The 12,058-nt window shown below is 40.1% G+C and overlaps 1 protein-coding gene across 2 annotated transcripts in view; it reads left to right on the forward strand.

The window, feature by feature from the left end:
* LOC145999662 (glutamate receptor ionotropic, NMDA 2B-like) overlaps positions 1-12,058 on the forward strand; it is a 957,426-nt gene that overhangs the window by 811,847 nt on the left and 133,521 nt on the right. For both annotated transcript variants that reach the window (XR_014443422.1, XM_083136793.1), the window contains exons 14-15: positions 2,131-2,291; positions 5,669-5,850. Coding sequence is in view for 1 of the 2 variants with exons in the window: in XM_083136793.1 (XP_082992919.1) it covers positions 2,131-2,291; positions 5,669-5,850 (343 nt within the window). In the remaining variant the exon portion in view is untranslated. The remainder of the gene's footprint in view (positions 1-2,130; positions 2,292-5,668; positions 5,851-12,058) is intronic.

Here is a 12,058-nt window from a genome sequence, read left to right on the forward strand (position 1 = left end):
GCATCATACACAGTGTTCTCGCATTAATTCAAAAGATATAACATATAGTACCGTTAAAATATATTTTATCGATTTATTTTCATTTACAGTTTAGTGATTAGAATAGCATTAAGCTTTTATGCAAATTTTAACATTCAATGGTAGTAGATATTTGAATAAATTGAAGATAATTAAAACAACAATAGGATTGAATGTCATTGGTACAAAATTTTAAAAAATGGTAAACTTTCAAATATAAAATTTATAGCGAACACTATAATTAAAGTTCGCGGTTTGGAAATAGAGGAAAATAAAAGTATATAAATAGTTGTTATATTTACAACGCAAAGTATTTTGTTGACTTGGGCTTCCGGAAAAGGGTGCAAAGGCGGCCGCGCCCCCCCCCCCTGGAAAATAAATGTCCACCTAAAGAGTATATATTTTACACATAATTTCATTTCATTCAAGGTAACTTATGTCAATTATTTTAAAGGTGTTGATAGAATATGATAAATTCAGACTGAAGCAGTGTTTCTTATGGAGGCATCACTATTTTGATTGAAAATATGCCTCATTTGCCCACCTGGAAAAAAATACCTTGCTTGCACCTCCCTGCAAAAAATCCTGCATACGTCATTGTTCATACATATATTGAATAAAGTATTACTCCCTTGAATACTCTACACATTTTTTCTGTGCTGTAGTTCATGGCATTAGTAAAAATATTATGCTACTTTTATTAAGTAATAGCATATATATGAGACAATTGTAATAGAGAGTATAAGAAAACAAAATACAAGAGATTGTATGGATGAAAAATGACAAGCCAGGGAATCGAAGGTTACATTCTTTTGTAGCACTAGTTGAGAAAACAATTCATCATGCATTCGTATTAATCCATAAGAGTGGTAGGTAGGAAATGTCCAGCATTTCCGTAACGTATCATTCTACTGAATGATGGGAACGAAACCTACCACTCCCACAATAAATGAATGTTTGATGTAGCTTATTCATCATTCATCCTCATAAATGATGAGAGCAGTTGTCATTGAAGTGACAAGTCTAAATGCTTGGCTGCGAAAGGCAAATCTGAAATAAGATCTCTAAGCAACTAGAAAAAACAATGGTCACTCAATCGGTTTTATGAACCTTCAAATCTGAATCATGCATGTTGGTTGGATAAATACCTGTCTATCAGAAGAATGATAATGATGAATTTAAAATGTCGTAGAATGCAATTAATCTAAACTCTCTTTGGACTTCGTTGCTTGTTGACCAGCGACACTCTGACCTCTCCTCTCAAGTTCTCTCTCGACCTCCTCTCTCTCTCAAATCCAAATCAAAAGTCAGTCCTCTCCCAGCCTGTCTACCTCTAAAAACCCAAGCCATGGAGCTCTTCTTCCATGCCGAATCGTGAGTTTTCCACCTGTTTATTGCAAACAGCTCACCACCTATTTTCCTGACGAAACTTCTGTATCCTCAACACATCAGGAAGTTTGCTTAACGCTTAACTGTGCAATATTGAATTACCACAGAGAATAGACGACTGGTGTAAACAAGTGAATGTCCTGGTCAATATGAAGCTTCCAGAGAAGGTTTAAATAAAATACAATCTTATGTATTAATACGCATTGAAGTTATATCATATTATATATACTTACACACAGTAGCCTGTATATAATATTATTTAGGACTGCTTCTTTAAGTTGTGCTAATTTATATGTGTTTTCATTGATTTGATTGATTAATTTCCTTTATTTTACTTCTCTTTTTGTGCCACTTTTGGCTAATTGGCGAACATGGGGATGAGTGATGAAATTCATGAATGGACATTCACAAACATCCTTGCTTAGGCCAGGACTCCAACCCAGGACCCCTGGCATCGTAGCGCTATGTGCTAACTACTCCGCCACGGGGACCGGCAATTTATTTGGGTTTATAGCCTTTTGTACCCTAAGAAGATCATAGCGTATGAAAAAATATTAACAAAATTATTTTCATACTTTTTCAATGAGTGATGACAAGCATACTATTTTTTTTGATTTTTTTTTTGGATTCGAAGTCACTTAGATGAGTTTCAACCTTGATTTTCCATTCACTTAAATAAGTCACTACAGGGGTATACATATATTTAAATCGTATTTTTTTCAGCTGAACAACCCATACTCTATGAAGCCCCCTTTCCGCTTTGGAACCATTCCACACGGAAACACAGATGCCGTCCTGAGAAGAAATTTCCCAGAAATGCACTCGTACATGAGGCCTTTCAACAGGTCCACGGTTGTGGAGGGAATAAATGCTGTGAAAAAAGGGTGAGTTGAAAAGTGAAGGTTGCTCAAATTGTGTGAAGATAGGATGAGTTGAAAAGTGAGGATTGTCCAAATTCCGTGAAGGAAGGGTAAGTTGAAAAGTATGAATTGTTTCAGGTTGTGAAGTCTAAATGCTTATACCAAGAGTGAATCTGTGTCACGCGATTGCACACCTACTGCATAGAAAATACCGTTCTCGATGGATCTCAGCGTCGAAACGAGACATCGACGATGAAAGTACTATGAAGGAAACTTGCTCGCCTTGATGTTCTCGACTAAAGTCTAAGTTCGAAAAGTTGTTTTAGCACTCTTTAACAAAGTCGTAGCTCTCTGACATCGCATTCGACGCAAAACATAACACTGAAGATTTAAATTTATACGTTCTAAGTTTCATAATACACAACAGTACATATGTGCCTTTTATTGATGTGTACGTTTATACACAAACCAAATTCACTGCGACATTTTACATAACAACGAATGATACGTAAAAATCCGAGATTGGTACTTGGTAATATATTATGGCCTGTTTCGTGTTTAAAATATACTAACTGATTACCCGCCTTTGCCCGGGTATTTATTTATCCCAATGTTGTATTAGACAGGAAAGTAATGAATTGTAACTATAGTGAAAGGTAACTAATTTTAAATGTGATCGTTAATGTCACCAATTAGCATAGCGACTCCGAAAACTATGGATTTGACACTAATCTAGGTCATTTGTGGCATTTTATTTTTCCATTCGCAACACAGTCTGAATGTTAGACAACCCGAGAAATACTATCGTTGTGCGGATTGCATAGACTCACGGATGTCTGTTTGTGCGGAATTTAATATAGGTGGTTATCGATTATTTTTACATGTCACCCCTTCCCACCCCACCCATAGGGGTACCAGGGGTATCTTACCCCCACAGTATTTCTTTCAAGATTGCAAGTGATATGCGTACCAAGTTTGGTTGAAATCGCTCCAGGCGTTTGAGAGATATTACTGACCAACCAAACACACACACATACACATATACACACACATACATCCATTTTTATATATATATAGAGATAGGAGAATATTGATTGAGGTTTTCAAATAAGAGAAGCTTGTTCTCTTGTCTTCAGGCAAACAATTTATCTTGTTCCGGTGGTGGGAATCGAACCTACGACACACCTGTGTGATTTTAGTTGACTAGCCAACCAGCTTGTGGTAAACTTACAGGCCTGTCATGGGTGTCATTCCCATCACGTGACGAAAAGAAATTGCTCACCTCAAGACGAGAGGAGAATTACTCTCTCGAAACATAGTCTGAATAAGTACAATAACAGTGGCGAAGGAGCGTTTTTGATTGGGGGTTGTACCTCGTATACAAAAATATGATTAATCCATTTTAGAAAGGCCTAGCTCTCTATTTTTTACAATATAATTTACATAACTTTGAACTGTCAATAGAAAGAACAATATTTACAAAATGATCTTTCTTAAAGAATATTATCGCTATTTTCAAGACAGTTTCAACAGGTTTTAGAACATGTACGGGAACAGGTAAGCTCTACGTAACTCTATCACAATGTAGTTTGGATTATTTTAGATAAGGACATAATGTAGACAAAAAAAACCTATTTGTGCTTTTAGATGTTAGAAATGAGACATTTTGACGATGGCATCTTGCGCCTGTCATATTGTTTGAAAAGATAGAAGGGGTTAAATTCGAATCAAAGGATTTAGGAAGTGCTGTGCTCCTCCAAAATGTCTCTGCATCCACCGTTATGCGCCACTGAGTAGCAGATGGAATAGACACTGGATCATGTCCAATTAACATTGCATGCTAATATTCTGTATGTCATAATCTACAGGGTGCGGCAAAAGTCAGGTTACATTGGTGATGTTGGATAGCCACAACGGGAGCCGGACCTAACACCCCTGGATCATTACTTGTGAAGACACTTAAAAGTCATCACATCGCGCTACGACGCCAGGGATCCCGGATTCGAACTCCGGGCTGAGCATGGATGTTTGTGAGTGTCCATTCATCAATTTCATCATATCATCACTCATCTCCATCTTTCCAAATTAGCCAAAAGTGGCACAAGAGGCGAAGTAAAATAAAGAAAAATCTATAACTTAAAAGTCATGGTGTACTATAATAAAGTTAAGAGCCTGTATCACCTCAAGGAAAGGATCACAGACACCATCTCCTCACCACACTAGCAGTCATCTTACGCAACTGGAGACGTCGAATTGTAGCATGCATCCACGCAGATGGTGCGCATATTGAACACGTACTGTAAGTGTAACCATTGCATACCAATCATGTGTATGTCTGTATAGGTAAGGTAAATTTCTCCGTGCACTTTGCACCATGTCATGAGGCATATACAGGGGTTGTGGTGGTAAGGCCCATCTCATTCTATCGATCTCGGCCATGTTGGAGGTGATCACCACCACGCTCCGGCCGCTTTTACCTTGTTGACTCTAGGTACCCATTTAGTTGAGGCTCGGTGAGCGTCGGAGCAGTTTTATGCGGGGGACAAGAACGAGAAAAGTCCGACCTTACATCATCCATCCCAGGAGTCGAACCCAGGTTTCCCGCCTGGTGGTCAGACCCTCTACCGACGTTTTTTTTAAAAGGAATACCCCTATGCGGTAGTATCCCACGACAATCACAAACATCCATGTCCTAACCAGGATTCGAACCCGGGACTCCTGGTGTTGTAGCGCGCTGAGATAACCACTCCGCCACGGGGGCCGACAATTAGACCACCGCTGCTCCGTATGTTTGTATATGTATTGTCCAATGAACACTACTTTTGCTTCACCCTGTATATCAATTCTCTGTCCCAATTATCTCTGGAACAAGCGAAAGAAAAAACAAGTTTCTGCGCAAGTAGAAACAGCTCCAACAATGGACACGTGGGAGGGAACGGGATTGCGTGGAGGGGGCGATTGCAGTTACCAGCCTTCGCAGCTCCGTGTACTCTGCTGCTATGCGCAGCCTTGCTCTACAGATTCCGGGGATAGAGTATACAGTAAAACCTCGTTAATCCGGACTAATGCGGGGATAAGTTGACCGGTTTAACGAAAGTCCGGATTAACTAAAATAATCTAGAAGAACAGTAGAACGCAACTAAAAACCTTTATTAAGGTGTATTTAAAGGGCATAGGCCTCAATACACTATACAGTACCGTACAAAGTCTGCGGGAAACAGAATTTCATCAGTGGTTGACTGCCATTTCTTTGGGAAGTTCTCTTGTTGACTTCTAGCCACATTTAAAACCTTGCATTTTTTTTCCTTTTGCCTGTCCGGATTAAGCGAAGCCCGGCTTATCGGGGTCCGCATTAACGAGGTTTTACTGTACTTATCCAATTTATTTATGTTTCTTTCCAGCTACGTGGATGCATTTATCTACGACGCAACGGTTCTGGAGTACCTCGTGGGACAGGACTCTGACTGCGTCCTCCTCACAGTAGGCTCGTGGTTCGCAATGACCGGCTACGGGATTGGGTTTCCCCGTCATTCCAAGTACAAGGCTCTCTTCAACCAGAGGCTGATGGAATACAGAGAGAACGGTGAGTGGGTGTCAAAGGCAAGTCAACGGCTGGCGGCAACGGTGAATGAGAAATTGAGGTGCGGATGCTGTAACGTTTCCTATTGACCGGTCAAAGGGTAGATTTCACGACACGATACCGTCTTTCTAGGGTTTCTCCATGCTTGGTTCTGAATGGGTTTAGTCTTGCTCGTTAATTATTTAAAGGGGAGGGGGAAAGAAGTGAAACGTCGGTACTTGCAGACTACAGGGTGAATTCCTGGTGAAATTCTAGCCCAAACCCATACCCCACATGACTCTCTTCCCATTTAAAGAAATGAAGTTGGATCCAAGATGGCGGACGCTATCATGACATACGCCAAAACGTTTCCCCCAAGGCCTAACATATTAGTCATGACCAATTGCTTCAATCTATACTCTCTTCCATTTTGTAAGGAGTGGTCAGGGACTTTTGGCTCACCCTGTATATTTTTGTTACCTTTTTCTTAATATTCGAACGTTGCTATTCCAGCACATTTTCAACTTAGTACAGTCACCAGCAATACAGATGGGACACTTGCATCCTGAGAATATAGGTTTCCTTGAAGGCGTTTTGCGTGTTGCCTAACTCTGAGGCGATAAGTGTATTTTACTAGCAAATTTTCAATGGCAACTTCTACGACCGTCGTTAATTTAGGCAGCACACATAACACCTTGCAGGGAAGCGAGCATTTCAGGATCTAACTGTCCCATTTTATTGTCAATGACTGACTGTACATGCAATGTTAATTCAACGATCCTGTTTCAGTAACTACTTTATTCGTTTTTTCATTACGTCAATAAAGTTCTAAGTTCCAATATTATTATTTAGAATGGATGTAATGGATCTTGATTGATTTAATTAGTTGGTGTTTTAAGTCAAATTTATTAACAGTAAGGCTAATAGGGACTGGAACTTCAGTTTAAAGTGGGATCCGAAACATTATGTGTTTCTACCGGGTATCGAACCCGGGACCTATATGCAATGGAGCAAGGAATAAATAAGAATATCCTGAACGGGATTCGAACCCAAAAGTCGTGGCGCTAACCCCACCTGTTAGATCCACCCTAGATCGTTAATTGGTTGATGGGTATATTGAGCCTAACTCTTCCTCGGCTCAAGGTTCGGGTTAATCCGGCTGCTTCAGTTCTCGATGAAAGGTCCGTCGTAATTCTGGGTCAAAGGTTCTCAATGTACTTATAGATCTTGACCAAGATCTTACAAGCAGTGGACAATCCTTCTTCCCACTAGGTTCTGTCGATATCCAGTTAAGTACCCAACTTCCTTTTCTCACCCCATCCTCTGACCAGAGAACCGAAGATTCTTCCGTGACCACAGAATAAGAAAAGGTGCACCCTGACCAGGGTTAAAAACGTTGACTACCAACAGTCTATCGGCCGATCCCAAATTCCGGCATATCTCAAGACAATCACGACTCTCAATTGTATCTCCTGACCAGGAGCATAGAACAGAGAGAATATACGCCTTCTGACCAGAAGATCTAATTAACTGTCCTAAGGTAATCCCAGAATGAACTAATTCCTAAGATCGAAGTGGATGTAAAGGCAGAAGTTCGAGCGTTGAAAGAAAAGACGGTTATACGAGTTTTGCATTTATCAGATGTTCGAATACAAAGGCCACGGGCCACCGAGCTCCTATGCTTATATAGCATTTCTCGGTGCCGTGATGGATTTACAAACTTTTATCTTTGCACAAATATTACCTCACAATAAAATACAAATAAATTATCAATGAGAAACATAATTAGTTACATGTAAAAATTATTATTTTTACCCTTTTGTGATGAATAAATATTCAATAGAATTTTAAATGTTATACTCAGTATTTAATTTGACCAGGGAATATGGCTTCTTTCAACTCCCCTCTCTCCCCGCAACTGCCACGCGATATGCCAACAAAGAAAGAAAAAAATATATACAACGTGAAAATGTTAAGCAAAAATATTTATATACAGGTTTTTGTTTTGCGTGGGCATAACTTCCTTTTGCGTTAACGTAACTAAATTCTGAAAATACAGTCTTGCAGCTAAAGAATCATGGATTATTATGATATAAGTCTAATTATTATCCGCCAAGGGACACGACAGATATAGAGTGGGAAAGACAGCCTAATCTTTCGTCTTTTCTCTGTGACAACGTTTTCATAAGGTTGAGTCTGCCTGGCTCTTACACAATAGCGTTAGCTTTCTTGCATTGTTGTCACCGATAATAAAGTTCCAGCTCAGCTTACTGGCAGAAAGAAACAAACTCTTGTAACTTATAAGTATCACCAGGATGTATAGTATATATAGGAGGTGTGTTCCACATTACTAGGTAATTAATCATTAACATATAGAATTATAGTTACAATACAAATATTAAGTATATATATGGTTGTAACGTGGACACTGCTACACGCTACAATTGCCCCGCTTCCTACGAGAAAATTTGAATAATTTTCTCCTTCGCAGAAAATTATGAAAATTTTGAAAACTTCACTTAATGTTCATAAATATTTCACTGGCAACTCTTAGGTTCCACACTAATCGCAAGAAGTCGGGTTTTCTCCAAGGATTTCCCTCCGTCGTTCCTGAGAGCAGGTGAACTTCTTTAGGTTCTGGTAGTTAACGCGATCTACATGCTCCTTTGTAGACGGCTGCAGGAGAAGTGCGGAGTTGTTCCTAATCTGGGTAGCGATGTATGGACCGACGTACACCTCGAAGAGTTTGGAGATGGTTTGGAGACGACTGGAGCTCAGCTTACGGTTTTTCACTAGGACCAGATCCCATTCCTTCAGGATCAAGGCTTATCCTTCATTCTTCACTCTTCTCCTCTTCTGTTGGTCCTTTTCTCTCCCTTGAGCTTGATATAATTTAAAGGCCCAAGTCGTCTTCTCATCCTGTGGTACAAGCCAATAAAATCTTTCATGAGGTTCCTCCGGGATGGCTCTATTGAAGAAAAGTTCAGAAGGAGCATATCCCGTAACAGAGGAAACCGAATTGTTCAATAACCAAACCACATCATTGATGAAGGTGGTCCAAGGAGTATGCTCTCTGTAGTAAAACAACCGCAAAAGACGGACGACTTCTTGTTTAATTCTCTCTACCACATTACTGCAGGGATGATAGGCTTTAGTGCAGACATGAGTAATGCCCTTCCTTTTCATACACTCGCTCCAGCTTGTCGAAGTGAACTGGGTCCCTCGGTCTGAGAGGATGACTTTTACTCAAGGGTAGTGAGCAAAATACGTCTTCTGCAATAAGTTCACGATCTGCTGAGCTGTAGCTCTCCTCAGAGGGTAGGCCGAAACGAATTTCGTGCCAATGTCAACTGCGGTAAAAAATGTAGGAGAACCCATGGGAAGTTGGTAGCTAGCCTATAATATCAATGAACAGCATCTCATGAGGATCCTTGGGTGAAATGTGAAGCTTCTCTCTCAAGATTCCTATCTTATCCATTTTTATCTTGGCACACATCTCACAATCCTTAACATACCGAGTAACATCTCCGGATAGTTTGGGATAAAATTTTCTATCTATTTTATTCGAGCTTTGGTTCTTGTAATGCCAAAGTATCCTAGGTTATCGTCATTTCCCCTAAGTATCTGGGAAACAAATTACGTCGGCACACAAAGCTCCGAAATAATGGATTCACCCTGAACTCTTCTGAACAGTAAACCTTCATGTACACATCAATTCTTCCTAGTTCTACCTTGAGTAATGGTATCAGTCTCTTCTGGAGCTTCCAAGTTCTTCAAGATCCTTTGACAAAACAAGTCCTCTTTCTGGGCTTCAATCCACTTCTCCAGTTCCTAAGTCTCTTCCCGTTCTTGCCAAAGATAGTTCACCTTATAAAGTGTATTCGGGATCTCTCCTTCTGGTGAATCGGACACAGGATACAGGGAAAGAGTGTCAGCTATCTCATTATCCTTTCCTCTGACGTAAATAATCTGGAATTGAATTGGTAAGCCTGTAGTTTCAAAGCCCATCTAGTTAACCTGCTATTAAGATCCTGAGAGTTTTTCAACCAGACGAGTCCCTTGTGGTCTGAGTATATCTTAAATGACTGGCCTTTTAGATAAACTGAAAATTTCTCCACTCCAAAAATGATACTCAGACACTCCAGTTCGTGGGTGGGATAGTGTCTCTCATTGTTCCTTAGTTTTCGACTTGCATATTAGATATCTGTTACAGTTTCCTCTCCACCTTCTGGTTCTTGGAACAATATGCAGCCTAATCCTTTAGCAGAGGCGTCGCACTGTAGACAAAAGCTTCAATTAAATTTTGGCTGAGACAATGCACCAGTAGTAACTAACGTAATCCTAATTTTCAGGAACACCTGTTCTTCCTCTTCACCCCAGCTGCACTTAACATACTCCCTTATGAAGTGACTTAAGGGCTCTACGTCCTTTGCAAATCCCGGGTAAAATTTTCTCCTCCAATTAGCAAGACCTAAGAACTTTCGGAGATCCTTTCTACAGGTAGGTCGAGGAAATCTCAAAATGGTTTCATTATCAGCGGGGTCAGGTCTTACTTCCTCTCCTGATACTATATGCCCTAAAATGCGAATCTCTTTTTTGACAAATTCACATTTCCTTAATTTACTGGTCATTCCACATTCTCTCAATCGTTCTATGACGAATTGTAAATGCTGTAAATGCTCTAGAAGCGTCTTGGAGTGAAGAAGTAAATCATCCAGATACACGGTCAGATACTCCTCACTTTCTGGACCAAAATATTTGTGCATGACTGAGACAAAAGTGCTGACCGCATTTGAAATTCCAAAAGGCATCCGAGTAAATTCACATAAGCGGCCTCGATAAGAAAAAGCGGTGTATTTTCTATGATCAGGGTATATATAACCGGACGCGAGGTCCAAGCTGGAAAAGTACCTGGATCGTCGGAAACGTTTCAAAGACTCATGGATGGATTCGACGGAACTTCTTGGAACTATCATTTTGTTGTTGAGCTGGCGAAAATCAATGCACGGGCGTATTTGTCCTTGTGGTTTATCCACTACAATTAAAGGAATCAAATAGGCAGAATTGGAAGGTTGAATGACTCCCTATTCCTTCCATAGATTTAGTTCCTTTTCTAAAGCTTTTCCCTTGGCAACAGGGATCGGATAAGGCTTCCTAAGCAATGGTTCTAAATCATTCAACCATATCTCACACTGAACGTCTTTAGCACAACCAGGTCTTTCTGAAAATACGTGGTGATATTTCATAAGACAAAAATTGACTTTCTTCAACCTTTTCCCTAATTTTATCTTCACTGGCACTCAACTTATGCAACACAGCGACGTTTACTCTGGCTTCCTTGCCTCCGTCGTAATCTATATTAACAGTGGGCAGAGTGCAGCTACTTTGTAATGTCAACTCGTTCTCCAGCAAACAGATATTGGCTCCATAGGGCTTTAGAAACGACATGCCCAGTAAAACATCAACACCTAACTTCTTTACCACAAATACTTCAGTGTTCAACTCCTGGTCTCTAAGTTTGATGCTAATATTCCGCCTTCTACAAATCCTTATCCGATTCGAACCGGTTACTCCAACAATTTCTGGATCCTTCTGTAGTTTTATTCCCCTGTACTTCTCAAGTAGTTCCATCCAAATGTCGAAATTTAACAACGAAGCCTCGTTCCCAGTATCGAGTAAGCAAACGACAGGAATGTCTGCAACATGAGCTTTAACTTTGGGCGTACTAAGAAAAGTAGTTAATTCAACAGACCTCTTAATCCCTTCTTCCACAGCTTTTTCTTCTATTTTGGTCAAGGAATAGCTGTATGGATTTCGTAAGTCCTGTTAAAAGTTTCGCCATTTGATACTAATCGTTCCTTACTACTTCCTTGCCCAAGCGGAACGAAACTTAAGCAAGATTCCCATTTAAACCTTGGTTATAGGGAACTATTGGAGAACTCCAATAGAACTGACAAGTCTGATCAACTGCTTGTTGTTGCTCAAAGGTCCTCGGAAACTCTGGCTGATATATCTGAGACCCTGAAGTTATGAATTGCAGGTTAGGAGAATCATAGGCTCTTCTTCGAGGAGAAGATGCTGAGTTTCTTGCTCTCTCGACGTAACTTCCTTCTGGTGCTGTCGTTTCGGGATCAGATGTGGGTTCTGGTCTATTAGGCCGACTTCTATACCACGTCCTTCCTCTAAATTAACCATTATTACCGGTTACACGTTACTCACCAAAGAAATAAGC

Source organism: Lepisma saccharinum, chromosome 15 (genome assembly GCF_977018435.1).
Source record: "Lepisma saccharinum chromosome 15, izLepSacc3.1, whole genome shotgun sequence".
NCBI classification, from domain to species: domain Eukaryota; kingdom Metazoa; phylum Arthropoda; class Insecta; order Zygentoma; family Lepismatidae; genus Lepisma; species Lepisma saccharinum.